The 20,610-nt window shown below is 32.8% G+C and overlaps 4 protein-coding genes across 4 annotated transcripts; all 4 read right to left on the reverse strand.

The window, feature by feature from the left end:
• Positions 1-2,872: 2,872 nt before the first annotated feature.
• LOC114420016 (aggrecan core protein-like) lies at positions 2,873-6,301 on the reverse strand. Its single transcript, XM_028385856.1, has 2 exons — positions 4,984-6,301; positions 2,873-3,406 (listed from the first exon to the last, which is right to left on the reverse strand). The coding sequence occupies exons 1-2, from the start codon at positions 6,244-6,246 to the stop codon at positions 3,233-3,235; spliced, it is 1,437 nt and encodes a 478-aa protein (XP_028241657.1). The 5' UTR covers positions 6,247-6,301; the 3' UTR covers positions 2,873-3,232.
• Positions 6,302-7,845: 1,544 nt separating this feature from the next.
• On the reverse strand, positions 7,846-9,457 carry LOC114420017 (multiple organellar RNA editing factor 3, mitochondrial-like). The gene is made up of 4 exons (XM_028385857.1): positions 9,017-9,457; positions 8,835-8,932; positions 8,541-8,606; positions 7,846-8,440 (listed from the first exon to the last, which is right to left on the reverse strand). Exons 1-4 carry the CDS (start codon positions 9,379-9,381, stop codon positions 8,220-8,222), a joined length of 750 nt encoding a protein of 249 aa, XP_028241658.1. The 5' UTR covers positions 9,382-9,457; the 3' UTR covers positions 7,846-8,219.
• A 1,546-nt stretch (positions 9,458-11,003) lies between these two features.
• LOC114420018 (exopolygalacturonase-like) lies at positions 11,004-12,913 on the reverse strand. The gene is made up of 5 exons (XM_028385858.1): positions 12,612-12,913; positions 12,199-12,522; positions 11,811-12,100; positions 11,512-11,737; positions 11,004-11,396 (listed from the first exon to the last, which is right to left on the reverse strand). The coding sequence occupies exons 1-5, from the start codon at positions 12,819-12,821 to the stop codon at positions 11,178-11,180; spliced, it is 1,269 nt and encodes a 422-aa protein (XP_028241659.1). The 5' UTR covers positions 12,822-12,913; the 3' UTR covers positions 11,004-11,177.
• Positions 12,914-19,092: 6,179 nt separating this feature from the next.
• On the reverse strand, positions 19,093-19,703 carry LOC114417664. Its single transcript, XM_028382765.1, has one exon. It carries the CDS (start codon positions 19,627-19,629, stop codon positions 19,372-19,374), a length of 258 nt encoding a protein of 85 aa, XP_028238566.1. The 5' UTR covers positions 19,630-19,703; the 3' UTR covers positions 19,093-19,371.
• Positions 19,704-20,610: the final 907 nt, after the last annotated feature.

A 20,610-nucleotide genomic window follows, 5' to 3' on the forward strand; every position in this document is an offset into this window, starting at 1 on the left:
TATTTTAAAATAGAGAAACTAAAATTATCAATTTAAAAAAAATAAGAGAACCAAAATTACATTTATGCATTTTTTTTTATTTGATTTCTCTATCACATAAATTTGATTCAAATATAATTCATTCCAATGAATTTAACTAAAATAAAGATACATTTTACATACTAAAATTTTAAATAATAATTAAAATTTAGTAAAATTATTCCAATTATTCATTTAATGTTTGGTTAGGAAACTGTTTTGATTTTTGTTTGGCTCGATTATTCCGATTTAAAAAGTAGCATTTGATATTATAATTTAGGAGTTGTATGATTTTTTTTCCTTCTAATTTTAACTCTGGTAGTTCAAGACTAAGTTTTGAAATGAATTATTAGATAATTCAAGAATGAATTTGACTTATATACAACATAAACCGAATCCTTCAAAGTTTATATCATCCTTAATTTAATTTCCTCATTCTTGTATCTTTGGAATGATATTCTTTTTTCTTTTCCTCCTGAAAATGATGACAGAGTTATCATATGCGAAATGGCTGAGTGAGAGAGGTTAGAGGGATTCATTGTTGCTTACGACATACGCAAACCGAAGCCGTATCAGAGATGTACGTACATGTACATTGTACGTACGTGGTTATAACCAACTAGAAAACACCTTCAGCTTGAAGATAGCAATTAAAGATGGGATCAGAGGAAAAAGAAAACCCAGAAACATTGAAGAAAAAAAGAAGTTTGTACATAATACATCATCACATGTTCACTTTAAAATGACGAATGGTGTACGGGTTAGCGATTAATGGCCAAATATAGAATATACAAAAACGACATATTCTGTTACTGCCTGCCTTCGTCATACTTTCAAGTCCCAACTCACTTCTGAGAATATGAGGTGCCTTTGAAATAGTTTTGATACATGTTAGGACTATATTTATAATGAATGAATATTATTTAATTATGGGAGTGGTTGTGTAGACAACATTTTTTGGTCAAAGAGTGGATAAAATTTGAACTCTTCTTTTAAAAGTTATATTTTTGAGCCGCAGTTATAATATAGGAGTTGTATGATTGTTTTTCCTTCTAATTTGGGTGTTATGGGCTTGATGATACTCTAAACGGAGTTGCTGCTAGCTAGGAATTGAAAAAATCTTTACTATGAGAAAACTACACAAAGTGATTTTTTATGTAGACAAATGTGTAAACTCTGATGACACTAAACAGAGTCGTCTGGCTTTGGAATTGTATATACTATGAAGATAGATACAATATGATATCGTATGATGATACCATAAGATTGTAACCGCACCCAGGAAGGATATCACTATTTAGACTGGAAAACTTGATGGCTCCAATTATATCAACTATCGTACTTTGAATTATTAATTTCAAATTACTTGGCATTCTAATAGATTATAGGGTTAATTTCATTATTTTGCCCACACAAAAAAAATTGTCACAATTAAGATATTTTGTGGTGGATTTCCCTTTAAACTGCCACAGTTAAGAAGACATTTTGTAACATTTTTTTCATTAATTGTAACTGTGTGGGAGTAATGTTTGCAATGTTCTGTAAATCTGTAAATAGGGATCAATATTCGCGAAAAACTTGAGAGCAAAATTCACGGGACTTTTAGCAAAAGAGTGTAACTTTTTTTCCAATTTTCCATTTAGAATTGATTTCAAATTATAATCGAATAAGTTATAACATGTGATTTTTAAGTTAAAAGTCATAATATTTTTTATGATGTATTATTTTTTTATTTTTTTTTAACTGATTATTTACAACTTCATTTTAATTTTTTTTTATTTGTGACTTTAACGTCGTATATTTTTTTTTTAATCTTATAACTTTGAAGTGGTAAGTTTTTTTTTTTATCTTTAAAGTTTTTTCTTTTAGAATTTTTATTTATTTTTTTCTTTTGTTTTGCTTTCAATTTTTTAAAAAGTTGTAAATATTTTATTTATTCAATTATTTAAATATTATTTTATTTTTTATTACTATTTTATTTAATATATTTTGCATACTTAAATTCTAGATAATTCTTTAATAATGTTATTGAATTTTATTTTTTTTAAAATGAAATAAAAAACTAACATAATGTTTTTTAATTATTTTTTGAATATTTAATTTATTTAAATACTTAAATTTTAAAAAACTTAAATTTTTTAAAAAATGTTAAAATATTATGTTATTAATATTAACTCATACTCATAATTTATGAAATAATATTATTTATTTTATATAATGGAACTTACTATTAAGAACATTTAATAATTTATTAATAAAAATAGTTATTAAATTAAAAATAACATAATACATAAATATAAAATAAATAATATAAATTAAAAATTAACATAAAAAATAAAAAATATATTATATTTATTTAATAATTAAATAAACAAAATTATCTACAATTTTTTTAAAATGAAAGCAAAACAGAAGAAAATAAAAATAAATAAAAAATTCTAAAAGGAAAAACTTTAAAGGTAAAAAAAATAAAAAACTTATAACTTTAAATGTAAGATTAAAAAAAAATTATACCACTTTGAAGTCATAAATCATTGTTATGACTTCTAATTCAGAATTTATAACATTTATTATGACTTATCCCATTTTCAGTAATAATTTAAAATTGACTCTAAATAAAAAAATCAAAAAAAAAATTGTACCTTCTGGTAAAAGTCTCAAAATTTACATTATGAAATTTGGGAACAAAAATACAATCAAGCCTAGTTTATACAAAGTATGCAAGAATATATAAACTTAATTCATATTCTACAGAAATTTCTTAAGGCTCGCGAAATTAGGCCCAAGATTTTCCCGAGTCTATACATAAATTCACAAGCAAAACAAAATCGTCCAGCGAACGAGGGAACAAATATTCTGTAAATCAAATTTCTTTCCATAGAGTAACGGGAAGGCATTCTCTCTTCACAATTTTAAGAAATAACAAATGTCTTTCTTAATATGCAAACAATCCAAACACAAGATAACAAGTAGAAAAAGAATATGGCAATCCTATTAAGTGCAAATCTGGGAGAAGGCAACGAGAATTTTAATTTCAAGACATAGCCAAAATGAAATAAACCATACATCACAATATCATATGAAGGGTGACAACATTCAAAAGCAGTCCTTATGTATCACCCCCTAACTATAAAGGCCAAAGGAAATGGGGGTTGTTGGTGATGTAAAAACCTATATGGCATGTTAAAGGAAAAAGAAAATGACAAAAGAATTCCTAATCAGCCATCTTAGCCAACCGGTGAACAGTGCTTCTAGCAATTCTATTACCGGGATCAATCTTCAGCACAGTCCTAAGGTCTTCAGCACCAAGTCTGTACTTTTCCATACTCTCATATAACAGAGCACGCTGTACCAGGACAGATACATTGGTTTCATCATTTTCAAGAACCTGCACAACAAATACTGATTCAGAACATTCCTTATTATTATATGCTGATCAAGAGAAAATGACATGGTTCAGATCATCATAAAAGGCGACATAAATGCATAGTGGAACTCATGGACCGTGAAGCCATCCATCCTAAACTTTAAAACTTCAATTACTGAATTGAATAAACATGCTGCATAAGGTCTTGAGCAAAATATAAATAGAACCAGGCACTAATCTACTAGTGGAGTTTAAAGCTAAAAAAGTATTTACTAGAACATGGATATTTGAGCACAGGGCTGTCAGAAATTAATTTTGAAATTTCAAGTCATGTCGTGATGTATGTTTTTATTCCATAAACCCAAGCACTAGTAGCTAGAAATAAGGCAACAAACTAATTATGAATTATTTACTCAACTTAAGACATTATGTCCTGGTGGTTCAAGTATGACTATAGAACTTTTCAAGGAGTTCTATAGCAGTAGGTGTTGAATCAGTTGAGTTACAAACCAAGTAGGTCATGGATTCACTTTAGAGGGAAATGTGAAAAGTTATACAAGTTGCTGAGAAAATCAAAGGAGTTGGATATAAATAACTTCATAGATTGTTATACACATGCAAACTTTTTATCACAATCTCTTGAAGCAATATACAACGCAGTATAAAGAATTGACAAATTCTCTTGAGCAAACCTGGAGAAAGAACGGACAGGCTTTTTTAGATCAGCCCTTGGAGCAACCTTTACAATCACACTTTTTTTTTTTTTATAAAAAGAAAGATGCAGAGAGAAAAAAGGTACAACAGAAATCAGCCACAAAGCAAAGGATGAAGATCTAGTAGAGAATGTGAGAGAGGAAGGTCAAACCAAGTAAGGCCAAGGAACAATGACAGGACCACTCCTCAATGCTCTATTTGCAAGAAAAACAATTATGATAGCAACCAGGGCTGGTCTAAACAATGTACCAAAAGCAGAAATTCAGATCACAAGGTGAAACTATCCAATGAAGGAGAAGAATGAAGCTTGTTTTTAGAAAACATGGAAGGCACATCGTAGCATATTTTCTATGTATCTAGCATCTCCAAATAGAAGGGAGTCTGGTATATTGACAGTGGTTTCACTAGTGAATTTTGATGAATCTAATAAGTTAGAAATTAATTCATATATTTCTAAAGTCACGATGCATGTAAATATAATCACTAGTTCCTAAAGTAAGGCACTACTCTAATTAGGAATTACTTCTTAAAACAAGGCACTATGTATTCATGGTTCAACCGTTCAAGTGTGTTATATTCCTTAAGCTTTTCTAAGGATTCTATAACAAGTAGGTGTTGTATGGGTTGCAAGGCAAGACCCAAAGAGGTAATAAGAACTTTGTTTTTATCTCCTTGCTCCAAATATGTTTTATCACACCTTGCATTTCCTGCAGAATCTAATATTTTCTAGCAAGATTAACCTTGTTTTCATCTCCTGCCTTTTAGCCAGTTAATTCACCAACAGTATAACACATTGCAGCTAGCTCTTTTAAATCATCCAACAATTCAATCTTAGCAACACAGCAGACAATAGTGATATAGCAACTCAAAAAATCATGTGATACCTTTGTACAATCTGCAACTGCCTTTTTATACTCCCCAACTTCTTTGTAACACGAAGCCCTGCACGACAAAACCTCGACAGTGGCCGCACTATCCCCAGCTTTCTGTAGAAGGATGACGGCCCACGAAAGCCACTTAATAGCATCGGCAAACTGCCCCTGCTTGTAATTGTCCATCCCTTTGCCTTTGGCAGTGGAACCTGACACCCCGGAAGGAGGAGGAGGCAGCCCCTCAAGCTCAGTAGTGGTGCCACCTACATCATGGCCTCCCCCACCAAACTCCGAATCCAAACCCCAATCATCCTGTGTTCCAAATCCATCAGAGGCCGCAGCAGCACCTCCACCAGAGGCCGAGGAGGAAGTTGCCGTAAAAAACATGTCCATTGGATCACCACTATCACCTGATCCAGTAAAATTGATATCAATTCCAGGAGAAGCAGTGAATGGAAACGCAGTGGAGCTGGGTTTGGAAGCATTTTGAAAATCACCAAAACCATCGTCCCCCAAATCAACCTTTGGTCCTTTGGGAGCTGAATTAAGAGTAGCAGATTGCTTGGATCCAATACCAGACAAAGAACTAAAGGGATCCTTGTTATTAGAATTGGTTCCAATTCCAGTACCCATGTTTCGCAATGAAGGACCCCCAAGATTGAGAGTGGTTTTATTGGCACTCACATTAAAACCCCCAGAGGACGATGCCCAAGTAGAACTGCTCTGCGGCGTGGAACCAGTTTTGGGCAAAGAATCAGCCATATTTCCCATTGAAAAGGTGGATTTATTGGGCGCGGGAGTGGGAGCATTTTTAAGAGGAACGTTGGTCTTGGAACCCTGGCCCAAAGCAGAACTTACCAAATCTCCGAAAAGGTTAGGGTTCTTATTGACGATCCCGATGTTTTTGGAAGCAGAAGAAGGTTGAGGGGTTCCCCAGCTCTTGCCGAAGATGTCTCCGACCATGGAGGGGGGGCCACCGGGCAAGGCGGTGGTCTGAGTGGGGGAGGGTTGGTGGGTCCATGCAGGTTGTTTATTGGGTTGGGAGGAGGAATAGGAAGCGGTGGTGGTGGTGGAATAGGAAGAATAGGGAGTTGGTTTGGGGTTTTTCTGGTCGTTAAGGGATTTGGGACGGTTGGATCCGATGCCGAGATCGAAATCGAAATTGAAGTTGGAATTCATTGCGCCAAGGGAAGGGAAGAGAGGGCGTGATTGAATGGAAAGAAAAGAAAAGAATGAATGAGATCTGCTACGGTGGATTGGAAAATAATCTCGCATATGCCTTATCTAATCTAATCTTCCGGAACATACCACCTGTAATCAAATCAAATCACAGTTTAATTTCATCATGAAATAATTTCTGTGTTTTTTCAATTACAAAATTACATTAATTATTTGAAAAATAAACAATAAAAGAATATTTTTATAATAAAAACAAACTCTTAATAGACCTGACCCTACGTTACGAGAATTTATACTTTTCCATTCTACAATGTACTCGGCAATTTTCTTTCATATCGCTCCTTAAGAAGGCAATTACACCAATTTCATTGATAGAGCAAATGCCATTTATATTTATACCTATTGAATTCAGGTTGAATACTTGAATTGTTGTTGATATCTATTTTTTTTTTTTTTTGAAAAAAAATCTCTTTCATTGACCTCATTTGAATAATAAACTAAGAGCCTCAGAGGTACGGGTTAAGAAGAATAATACATGACATTATGATATAAATTAAGAAAATTGATAAAGTTTACAATTATTAAATATTAGCATAATTTAACTCAAGCTCAGGAGCATCAATATAATTCATCTTATTGTTTCCCACGACAATGCTACCAAAGATTTATCACACATGTATATTTTTTGCATAGAGATAAAAAAAAAACTTAATATATCACACATGTATATTTTTCGCATAGAGATAAAAAAAACTTAATTTATCACACATGTATATTTTATCACAAACTCAACCATTATTTAATAGTTATAATACATGCTCTGGGCACCATTGCATATAGCCAACTTGTTAGCTATGACAATTCAATTATTCAAATATTAAAGAATCAAAGCAAAAGCAGCCCCCGATTTGTTCGACCTCGTAGTTACAGCACACTAGAATAAATGCCCTTGAATATTACCCAACTTAAACAAAAAAAAAAAGGCTCTTTACAAAAAATGTGAAAAACAAAACCAGCACTACATTAGGCAAATTTCCAAGATTCGAATAGAAGCAGATTGTGGGCCAGAGGGCAAGAAATTAGATCAAAACTGTCCCGAAATCATTATTCACACTAGCATAGAAAAATTGATTTATCAGTAAAACAATTAAGCTTGTGTTTTGATGAGTGACACGGTGATGCAACCTCAATCTTTTTTCATGGTAACATTGAAGCAACCCTTTGTTACTTATGATTTTTCATGGTCACACCACGATTTAGACTACCAGAATGTATCCAAGCACGAACTAACTAGCACTGGCTTTTGAGAGAAGGAACATATATCAACAATTTTAACTAGACAGTGCTCGTAAATAACTAGACAGGGAGATGAACATGCAGCAGTCTGTCCTACCAACAGTGTTGAGCCGAAAACAAGGCCTCCTGCCCCCGCCAATGAAAAATGAAAGAAAAATCAGCAGTCTTAGGTAGAAATACAAAGTACTCTACATGCGCCGACAAACCTCTGATGGCTATCATTATGAATGATACATAAATATTAACAAACAAATGCATTATTTTTAAGTATATTGTAAGGAAAAATCGGTAAAATAATCAAAATATATGCAATCAAGCAAGAGACCCATAGAGTGGCAGCTTTAAACAACTAAAAAAAAGGAACGAGATTACCTTGAAATTTAAGGTTTTATGATACACTTTAAACATAACACAGGGCATTGACATTGAGAACAGGTTCAGATGCAAAAACAAAGTTTGTTTAAAGTCTATCAACTTTAACAGCCAGTGATCCAAATTACACATCACATATTAAAACATGTAGGGAAAAGACTGAAACGAAATTCATTCCCATCAGCAGAGCATACACAACTTCTCAAAAGTAAAATATTAACTTTATGAGCGTATATTATTTATCAAAGTCCTTCATGGTCAGGCACAGCCATTCTCCACACAAAAAAGACATAAGTAAAATATGACCTCAGAACCTTAAATCATCACTCCCCCATAAGAAAAACATGGTTCTGTTTTCTATATGTGATGATTTCTAAAGCAGAGTTCCTATTAAGCATTTCTTAGTGCTCTCCACCGGAAGCAAAGTTTTGGCCATTCATTGCAGTGGATGGCTGCATAGGTCCCCCCTGACCTTGGTTCCAGTTCTGTTGATCTCTCCTTTCAACCTGCATCGTTTCCCGCCGTCTGTCATGCCGTGGCCGAGGTCTACTCCTACTGGGTTGCCTATCCGAATATCTATACTGTGGCCTGGGAATTACTTTCCCGTCAACAAATAAATCACCTGAAATTCCCCAAAATGCAATCAACACAACCGACAATGAAAAACAGAGAGCAATCCAACAATTAACTAAGCTCTTACTGAATTCGAACCCTCCACTTACCACCATAATCCTTGTTGGGAACATCAAGATATGAATCTGGCAGCACCCAAAGAACTCCAGGTAACTCTAAGCCACAACAGAGACAAACAAATTTCCTATTACAACTTAATAAAAAAAATCTCAAAGAAAGTATTCCATAAAATTAACCTCCATTAATATCCTTAAAAGATGAGATTTGCAATCAATTTGATAGTAGCACAACATCATTGATAACAAAGGCCTAACAAGTGAAGCAGCTAAAAATTTGAAGCAAAATGAAGAATCAAAGATACAAAAGTAACGAATCTATCACACCTTTGACCTTATAAGAAAGCTCTTCGGAAATGAGAGCGCCGAAACCTGTGTATGTAGAAGTGGAAACAGAGTATATCTTGTTTTTGGCATCCTCCTCACTATAATGAACAACCATCAGGAAAGTGAAATTAGAAAATAGAAATAAGAGTGGTAATTAAACAATTAGGAGAGGAAAAAAGGACCTTCCAAGGACTTGAGCTAGGGTTTTGACATAGGCGTTGACCATGTGGTCCTCAGAGGGTTTAGGGTTATCGGGGAACTCCATGACGATGAGCCAGTGCTCGTAGTCGCAGCCATCGAGAAGAATGGTCTCCTTCGGGGGACGGTTGCTCCAGTTCGGGGACGGGTCGTTCAGGGGCGAGTAACCCGAACCCGAAGATTGAGTCCGAACCGCGAAACTCGCCCAGTGAGGGTTGGGTGCGGTTTGTTTGGCGGGGAGCAACGCGAATGCGAATGCGAAGCGAAAGCGAGAGGCGCTAGCGGATGAAGAAGAAAGAGCTCGTGACAGGGTAGATGCTAAGGTGCGCCTAGCGTTCAGGTACGCCATTTCCCACCTCTCACTCTCTAGTCTGAAAGAAAGGGTTTTAGCTCTAAGCAACCACGCCTTGTTATAACAATACTCTTTAACCATCATTTCAAATATCTCTAGGGGACTTTTTTTTTCACGGAATTATATTCCAATTTCTAAGGAATCATACGATTAGGAATCTTATTCTTCCTTATTTTTATGTAAAAAAATAAAATGAAAGATACATATGTATTAGAGAATAATTTCTTATATTCCCATGTCTCTCTTCATGGAAATAAAAGTATAGAAAAAATATAATAAAAATAAAAGTTATGACTTTCCTATGAATTAATAATTTTTGAAAACTTATAATAAACATACAAATGTTATATTTTTATGCTTACATTCATAGAAATAGACCTTTTAATTTTAATCCGTGAAACAAATGTTCATAAACTGAGCATTTTGGTTGAGACATTTAAAAATCTAATATCAATTCTTATTGATTGCCCCCTTAATACCAATTTTAAAAGTGAGTCGTAAGAGCAACATACAAAAATAATAGTACCCACGTCATTCATTGTATTTCATTTGAGTTCAGCAATAGTTACTTTAAAATTAAATACTTAAAAGGCAGGCAGACAGTGTAGAAGTGACAGAAGAATATTTGCAAATCTAGTCAAATTTGTTGTTTGATTTGTTGATTCTTTTCATAAATATTTGTGCTTTAATTTAAAATTTATAAATATATATTAATTTTATTTTATAAAATAAAATATTTATTTTAAATTTTTTCAATGAATAAATTAGTTTGTTATGTTTGTTTTCAATGGTCATATTTTATTGTTGTAAAAATGTTTATATATATCTCTTACATCTTTTCTAAAAAAGAACACATAGATTTTTATCTTTCAACATATTGTCTCTTACTTTTTTTATAAAAAACTTATTTTTGTGAGAGCAAGATGATTGATGTTCAGAAGGTAAATGTATTATTCATGTGTTGTCAATTAAATTTATTTTATTATTGTTATTTTGTTATTTAATTGTATATTTTTTTCTTATTTATTTTCTTTCATTTTTATTTTATTTTCTAACATATTCATTCCTATGTAGCATATTGAATTAATGAACGTGTAAGTATAATTCACATAAATGTAGTCAAATTTCTAGCTTGGACCATTATTCTCATTCACGCTCAGCCTTTTTCTTAACAAGACTTCAGATCAGATCAGGATAAGGGAACTGCTTAATATAAATAACAAAAGCAGCGAATGAAAGACTTGTCAGCGCAGTTTATTAGGCATTAGAGGGAAAATGTAACCATTTTTTCTTCATTTGCATAGTAGGTAATTAAACGGTTATTCATTTGAATTCTTTTCCATTCATTTTCTGCCTTTCCATGGTGATGGTGTAAAACTTATTCAAATATTTTTAGTTAAGCATTGAAAGATGGCTTATTATTCAGCTGCTGCATTTGAATTCGATTCCTGTGTCACTGTTTTGTAAGAAACTCCCTCTTTCAGAGAGTGCCAATTCCAATCAGTGTGTTTATTAAGTGAAGGAGAAGATAAGAAAATCAGACTACTGCAAGGGAACTATCTAGGCACTGAAGGCGTTTGGAATTTATTTAGTTAATTAATTGAGAATGAAAACCATTCTTCAAAAAACAAGATTATTTTCCCCATTCCTGTTTACAGTGCAAACATTTTATTAAAAAAATGCTCCTAGCATAATAAATTCCCATTAGCTCTAAAACCTTTTTTTTTTTTTCTCAACAACAGAGCTGGTAATTAAGTAAGGTAAGAAAATTAATGTGATGGATGGATAGGAAGCTATGCGCATGCAGGGGGCATTAGCAAGCCTCCAAAGAGAGGTCGAGTATTGACACATCTTGAGGTGGTTGGGGTGAGTCCAATCTTGAGGTCAATGTCTCGAATTGTAACACCTTGGCATGGGAATAGCCCGCTGCACCTCAAGTCCACTGCAAGTGGTGAAATTGTAGTTCCCCTTATATTTGAGAAATGAATATTTTGGAGCTTTACAAGTGACGGCTGTCCACAAATAAATCAATGCAACAATTGAATTAGCATGCATGTCTCTTCCAATTTTATAATAATTAAGAAACCTGCAATTCAGGGGAAATGAAAGTAATTAATTATTACGTACCTTCTTTTTGCAGTCTGGATAACATTCATACTCTTGGTCAATGATGATAGGATTTTTGACATCTTTCATGATAATGTCACTGAAGCTTACATCTGACGCTGCACCTGGATACCTCTCTGGCCATGCCTTGATTCTAAGGCCATTGGTTGTGCCAGTCAATGAGCAGTTCTTGATACGAACGCCTCTCACGTCTCCCTCATCTGCATACTTCCCAAGGCTACCGATACTGTATAACAAATAGTAATTAATTAGGAAGAGAAAACACATTTAATTAATTAAACTTATATAGAATTAATTACCTGATACCATGTCCAGGGCCACACTTGAGTTTGTTGATGAAAATGTTTCTGAGTCCTGGTATCAGAGAGACACAGTCATCCCCAGTTGCAATGGTATTTCTGGACATTATCACAGTGTCAGAGTGGCTGACATGAATGCCATCAGTATTGGGGCTGGTTCCCGGTGCAACCAGCTTAAGTTTTCTCAACCTGACGTTTGTACATTTTGTAACGAATATGTGAAAGCCTTTGGGATTCACTGATCTGATATTCTGTACAACCAAGTTGCTGTTTCCGCTGAAATAAAGGTTCTGCATTCTCCCACATATATTATATATGATCAGCTTAATTAATCAAATATTATATATATGCCATGCAATGAATAGAAATTATATATATAATAACTTACGCTTGGATTCCTGGCGCATGAACCGTCATTGGCTGACTCGCAATTCTGGGCGTATTGCCATGAATCTTTACCCTGGCCATCGAAAGTGCCCCCGCCAACAATTTTCAAGCCATTGTGGTTCTGGAAAAAGAGCCAGTCGCCGTTTTCATATTCGGAAATATCCGTGGTAGCCAAAACAGTCCCTTGTACTTGAATTGTTATACTTGTAGCATTGCATGGCCCATTAAAATACATTGATGAAACCACGAATCTGCCATCAGGAACGTAAAGCCTGGCTGGCCCAGAGGATTGATGGCAGGTCTTTGCCCATGCTTGCATGAAAGACTGCCATAAATTGCATAATGGATATAAAAAGATTAACATACATATATAATTAATTAGGTGTGCTTGGATTTGTTTATTTATTTATTTACCTCGGTGCAGTCGAACTTGCCATCACCTTTGGCTCCAAAATCCTGGACGTTAACTATTTGCTCCCCGGGAAGGAGCACATCCTTAGCCACATTTTTATTGCTGAACATGTCAGGACCAGCAACTGGGTCTGGTTTTCCAGCATTATCCGCATTGCAGGCCAATGCAAAGCACAAAATAATAAGAATGGAAGCACTCTTTGCAATGGCCATTGCACCCCAATGCCCTTTATTTATTTTCTGCTGTTGAGCATAGGGGGCCTCCTTGTTGGGAGGCTAGGAAATAAGTGGGGGAAATGATCCCTCTTTCTCTGCCTATCTGTTTTATAACATGCTTCATGCCAAAATAAATGGTTCATCTTAATCAACGGAGGATGCATGCATGCTAGCTTCTAATTTCTGTCTTTTTTAGTTTAGCTAATTTTAGTGGTATGCTTCTGTGTATTCAGGTTCTTCCCAAAGTGAACGATTCACTAGCTGCCACATCTCCTGACAGCAGCTACGGACAAAAACAAACAACTTTAATTAGTCCCTTCATTAATTGATCCAAAATTGTATATGCTGTCTCCACAGCGGCACACATATGCTTTCAGCAGCCAATTCAACTTACAACGCATATATATATATATATACTACTAGCAGTATTTTTATCTGTCTATAATTTTATGTGCTACAATAAAATGATTACGTACTATTATTTATTTTGTATAAAAAAATGTACTATTATCTATCGCATTAATATCGTATATTATTATGTATTTTATATATAACTAATTGAATTTGTATCACAAAATTTAATTATAACAAAATGATAAAATAGTAAATAGATTTTTCCACAAGGAAAAATTAATCTAATATATTAACATAAAATAATATTTTTTTAAAAAATTACAACTAATTGCATGAAAATGTTATTTCAGCCAATCACATGTATAGTCCACTTGCCCTGCAAAAATTATGTATATCAGATAATAATATCTAATTAAAGACTTATTAATAGACAAAATGGTGAGATCCAGTAGTAAGAAAAAACTTTGTAACTTAAATATTTAACATTAAATAATACTAAGAATAATATTTTTAAAAGTGGTTTGGTTAAACCATCACCTATATATACTAGTATAGTAGTATCTAGTATCTACACATTTTAATCTTGAATTCATTTTTTCAAATTTAAATTTTGGGACACGTAAATTTAGTATTTTTGTTCTTTAAATTTATTTTATATTTTAATCCAATTCTCAAACTTTAAAATTCTATTCAATTCTTCAACTTAAATACTCGTTTCAATGTTTTTCCTCACATATTTCAGTCTTGTAACTTAAAAGAATTGCCTTATGCAACACTTACTTAATTCTAACAAAGTTATTAATTTTGTCTACATTAAATCTGAATCGCCCAAATCCATTGATGAATTGTCCAGACTCCAGAGGCAAACAGTTCTAGTTCAATTGGTCTGAATATTCATATTCACACGAAATAGATAGGTATTGAGTGTAAAATTCAAAGTGACAGAAGGAGATCTCAAAGGAAGCAATTAATGCAAGGAATGAAGAGAAAGGTATTGAGGGAAACAACGTCATATAATCACAATATACTGATTACTGAATTCAATCCGGTTTGAAAAGCTTATCTAAAGTTTAATTTGGCTTTACCAGGTTTACAATTGAACTTCAAAAATTCAAAGGCCATCAAGCTTACATATCAGAGTGTGCATAAATAAAATTAAGATTCAAATTTAATAAACATTGATCTATTTTTCGCAACGTCTTTTTGTCTGTTTAATTTAATAAACCCGTGATCTTGACTTTCAATCTTGTTTCTGCACTCAAATCACACTAGAGGCAGTACACGTTTGTGAGAGCAAAGACGGTTAGTATATAGTATTAACTTTGATTTGTACATAACTGGCAGGAAAAACCATTGAGTGGATCTTCTAGCTGTTTCATACATTAACAATTTAACATGGTACAAGAGGACTAGGAGTACTAAACATTCGCAAGAAGATTAGAGATGAGGTGTAAAATTAAAATCACAAAAAAAAAAAAAAAAAAGACTACCTATTACTCCCTACTGTGAAGATTTCTGTCTGTCACGGATCATCATCACCCAACCAAGCCTCTTTGTGGCAACTCTGTTCTGTTTTCAGCTATGAATCTTGAAGCAGCTTCATTGCATTTCACGTCCTCTACTTTCATCTGAATGACCTTAGCAGTCAAATACGTTGGATAAAATTTGTATTGACACAGAATTTGAGGCTCTGATGAAAGGTTCCAAAAATTCTTCTGCTGGCCAGAGGACCCAAGTCCAATGTTAGCATGTTCTGCTTCTTGAGTTTTCATGTCTTGCTCAAGAAAGTGATAACTATGTTAGTGATAATTTTCTGAATACAAGTCTAAGACCGAGGGCTTATATTATAGGTCCGCGCAAGGCACTGTACCTTCCCACCTTGTGGGACCAAATTTGCTGAATTAATTTAATTACTAAAGCATCACATAAGGTGATCTGATCGTTGAGGTCGTTACTCCTAAGTCCAAATTAGTAATAGACTACTTGGGTTAGCTATATTCTGTTGATAAGGTGTGATCATCCCATTTTGTCAAAGATCCTCGTGTCCCATAGTAATATGGAGTTAAAAAGTACAGTATCTTGATTATCTTCTATGCTAAATCAAGGTTTGAATTCTTAATCTCCCTTTACTAGTCTAACTGGATCAATATTTACTTTTTTTATTAACGAATCAATGCCTCTAGTATAATTATTATGGATATTGATATCACTCCCTCATTAACCAGGCTTAAGAATTGATCCTTGCCCTATGGGTCTATTTTGTATCTTATCGAAGTAATAAAGAATGATTTTGAAATTTTGATTGTTATGGTAATGTGGAACCAGTTTAATTTGGACTTTATGGTTTGATTACAAGAAGAAGAACCGCATCTGATCCTACTTCGCAACCATGGCATTATCTGGTGAATGGAGTCTAAGTAGTGGTATTATGCTTGTCAAATAAGCATCTCGATGATTTGATCTTCACAGTAAAATTATTCCTTTTGGAAAATGATAGGTAGGATTTAGAAACTTTAACTCTAGGACATATAAAGAAACAAAGATAAGAAAAAGAAAAAAAGTAATAGATATTACAAATAAAGTGTTGGACTTGGAGTGATGCGATATTCATATTTCATTGCTTATTCCTTTCAATCTCAGGGAGAACATGTTGGGTCCCATGAGCTAGCAGAATAAGGTTTTATTTTTATAGAAAATAGAAAGGTGCTATTTCATGGTATAGCATCAAATACCAGGTAAGAATAAAGTGCATCGTCAATTGGACTAATGGATTTATCCAAATAATGATGATCAGAACAAGGAGTTTGTAGCATAAGGCTCCAAGTACGCTTTCCTGGGTTAGAACAACGAGTTTCACTTATCAGAAGCGCATCAACGACAACTGGTTGAAACTTGGAAGCCTATTTTTCTTTACTTCTTCACTAGCTCATGCAAACTTCTTTAACATCTTTATCATCTTGAATATTGATCACTGACTAATCTTCTTCATGGAAATCTTTAATGAGTCTCTCGTCCCAATTATATTTTTCAATCACAAGATTCAAACCTAAAACTTTATTTAAGAGATCGAGTCCAATATCACTAAGACTAATAACTTATTATTGATTTTTGTGTATAACTTACCCTTAGAATATATATTTTCAAATTATTTCAATCATTAATTATACAAAATTTATGCACTACATGATTTATTTAAATTTTCTTTTCAAATACTCAAATTCCATAATTTAAATCGTAAATAAGAAATATTTTATTGCTAACATGAATTCAGAGGACTTAACAAATACACTTGCACTCCATTTTTCAGAGAATTTTTCTACGTGAAATATTGTTAAAACAGAGCATCGAATTAATATTACAAATCAGAGCTTACAATTCGCAGATGATTTAAAACTAAAGAAGATTGAATTTAGACAAACAATACAGCTGGCAGAACACTTACAATTTTCTTTTCTTATCTTCCTTTCTATATATTTTTTGGCACTAATCACCATCCATGGTATAGCCTGAAAGTCTTGTGTGATTGACTGCTCATGATCAAAGCTACAAAATGTAGGAAGTAATAAAACAGCAAGCCAAAATATTCTACGCACACTTTTTTTTTATAAGCCTGGGTTAGAAATCAGAAAAGTTGGTGATCCCAACTAGGTTGGCACCCCAACAAAACTGATTGACGAAGCCTACCAAAAGATTTCATTAAAAATCAAAAAAGAGAAAGGTCAAAACATGACCATGGGGGGCAAAACCAAACCCATGCTAGCAAAACTATTTGAATTTGTATTCGAACGACCTATTCTGTTAGAACTATAAGCAGCTGCCAAAAATATTATAAGACAGACTCCCACCAACAAAAGTCATTAAAAGAAGAGAGTTTTAAAATTGATTCTAATTTTATTGACACACACAAAAACAACTTACAGGATCTGTCCATTATAGGCAAGTTCTCCAAAATAGACTATTACATAAATAAGAAAAAATCAGTAGATTAAGTAAACCAAAAAGAGGCACCGGCTAGGAAAAGGTGGAATGATGATGATAAAAAATTGCAACTTACTGCAGCTATATAAAACAACTATACAGTGCTACAGAGCAGTTTTCCTTATCATATAAGATAAGAATTAGTGGCTTTCTTAATACAAAACATGATCTATTGGAAGCACATTTGATTCAGCCGAAACGTGTAATTGGAGTAAAAAAGAAGTTCTAATTATTCTCTTGATTCCTTGTAGTTGTAGCAACCACTTTCCCTTCCCTATTGGTCGTTTAAAACATCCTATCTTGATTTTTATAGTTGCAATTTTCTAACTCTTAATCCTCCCTCTAAAGTTGTTTGACAAAGTTATATTTAGATTCTGTAAAATCGCTACCAAACTTGAATTGACGATGTAAAACCGTAAAAAAAAAAAAAAAAAGCTCAGTCGTTGCAGCCATGCAGGATCTGACTAAACACCAACAAAAGTTTCAACTCATTCATTAAAGCCGCCAGGCCTGGTTATGATGGACCAATCACTACAACAAAGCCTTGATTTTAAATTTGTGACAGTTAAATATCGTCAAAAATATCTTTTTAGCGTTTTACACCATCGGTTCCAATATTGTACCAGTTTCAAAAAATCAAGATGTAGTTGCGTTGGAAACTTTTTTAAAAAATATCAAAAGAGCTAAATAAAATTACAACTGTAAAGATCAAAATTGAATATTTTAAACTACAAAAACTGGAGGCTCCGATTAATGTACTAATCAACCAAATTCAGGGCAGTCGAAATTTAAGACATCCCTTAAGATTTTTTTTTCTTTGTTTGTAACAATTAGTTTCTGAATAATAAGGAATTCAGCCATTGGCCCAAAACATTTTTTGTGTATTTATTTATTAATTTTATGTATTTTTTGTATTGGGCTTCGTTGGTTCATTTCAATTTTTTTCCTGTTTTGTTTTTTTAATTTTAGGCTTTAAATAAATTTATTAAATATTAACTTCTATTAACAAAAAATAAAATAAATAAAACATTAAGTAATTTTTTGTTTAGACCCCATATATCATCCACTAAAGGTAATTTTGTCTAAATTGAATATGATTTATAGATGATAAAATTCTTTCTAAGAATTAAAGTTAAAACAATCTCATGTCAATTTGAATATTTAAATTTTTCATTATAAAAATAGAAATGAGAATAATGTTAGTCTATAAATACAACTTTTTTTTCATGTCAGCTATAAATTCCCAATCAATTAGGTCATTTTTAATGAAATTTTTATCCCAAATGCTTATGCTGATTTTTACCAAAAAAAAAATACTCATCAGTTACAAGAGTTTATTGCCTTGCAAAAAATAAAGTTACAAGAGTTTATCAAAGATGATCCTATTATAATGGGGTGATTCCTCCATGCTCTCAATTATTATCTTCGAAAATATTCGGCCCAAATACTTCTAGAATGAAATTTAGTAGACAGATAGATAAACCAACGGAAACTCCTAGAATTGTATGAGAATTTCATCTCCTTCCACTCAAATAAAAATACTCAAATGGTATAACGAAAATAGTTATGTGTAATAGAAAGTTTTAAAAAAAATTATTTAATCCTATGATTTTAATTTTCTTTGACCATAATAAAACATAGAGATCTAAAAGTTATTTTCTTTGGTTATAATTTGGTTATGATGCTAAAATCTTCAATGTATTATTATTGTACACGACTAACAATGAAACGACACAACACGTTAAAAAAATTAATCAGAAACAGTTAATAACCTACTAGAGTATGTCAAATAAGGGGGATTTGAGTAGTATCTTGAGATCTTGGATAGGTTTTCACCACAAATAAAAATCAGATCTTAGCTAGGTTCTATTTTTATTGCCGTTACTGTAAAAAAAAATTAATAATATGTTGCAGTTAGCAAGTAGCTCATAGATAATATACGAAACAAATACTAATAATTAAGTTATTTATTATTTTATATGCACACATTTACATAACATGAAAGATCAAACTCACAGGTAGATTGACATTAGGAAAAAAAAAAAAAAAACTCACAGTAGAAGAGATACTTTTATGACTTCTTATACTCAAGTTTAGATTTTACCTCAAACTAACAGGACTTAAAAATGTAGTCCCACAGTCACAGCAGAATTTGCAGTTTGCCTATATAGTCATATATAGAGGCACGCATTTGAAGCTAATAACATATGAGACTTCAAGTACGAATTGGTGTACCACAACGACTATGTTGTGTTCCTTTGAAGCAATTGAGAAGCATTATCCCACCAAAGCGAGCAGCTACCTGGTTGCTATTCAAGGCAAGCTCTTCCATCTCATCATTGGGCACTTGAACCACCCAACGTCCTTGTGATGCAGGAAATACCCCATTATTGCTACTGGCCCTTCTGCCTCTGCACCATAGAGCAAAGCCTTCCAAACCAATCTCTCTTAGCTTTGCTGCTGGGGGAGCCATGGATTCAACGACTAGTAATTAGCTAGAGATGCTTTGTGTTTTCTAGTTACTTCAAACAATGCCCTGTGTCCCCCCCTTAAATAAGGTGGCAATAGTCGTTCTTTATTTAGCGCCATGTGCCGTGTTACCACAGAATATTTCTTTCATAAATATCAAATTTCATGCCTGCTGATAAGTATTTTTAAGTTTAAATTGAATTAAAAAAAAATATTACTATTTTAAGTCAGGTTAAACATGTTTTTAAAATTTTATTAGAAAATGGTTTTTTTTTAATAAACAGAAGTACAAAATATAACACTTTTTAGAGGAATTTTACTCTCGGGCTCAATATAAATCATAAATTAATGGCTCAATGTTTGGGTTTGATTAGTATGAAATATGTTCATATTTATCACCTAAATTAAATTGTAGCAATGAAACCTAGAGTAAGAAATATAAATAATAGGGTCCAGATCGAGTTTCTTTAATCACAGAAAACGATGGTTCTATCTATCATTCCAGAATAAAGAAAAAGAAAATGGTGCATGTGATCTGGGCCTGCCTTGCTTTTTAACTCAGATTAGACTAGCAGTATTTAGGAAAGAAGGAAAAGGGTCTTAGAGGGACCGCGAATATGATTCCTCTATTGACAAAAAGGAAATGCCGAAATGATTCTTATTATTTGAATAAATTGAATTTCACTAACGTTAGAAATAATATAAAGCATTATTTTTATGATATGGAAGCTGATTTTCATTGATATGCATCTGCATTATTCGAAAAATCTACATCAATCCCCCACCACACAAATTTCTCTCCCCTTTCCCGAAACAACCCCCAAGAAAATATTAGAGTCTATCATTTTGAGTTTTGACTATATCTCAGGTAACATATAACCGTCCTTTCCAATTTATAAGAAAATTAAAGTTAATAAAACACGATTACTTAAGATATAAAGATTTATGGGAACAATGACAGTCTTAGTGTATATATATTGGGACA

Source organism: Glycine soja, chromosome 7, assembly GCF_004193775.1.
Source record: "Glycine soja cultivar W05 chromosome 7, ASM419377v2, whole genome shotgun sequence".
NCBI classification, from domain to species: Eukaryota; Viridiplantae; Streptophyta; class Magnoliopsida; order Fabales; family Fabaceae; genus Glycine; species Glycine soja.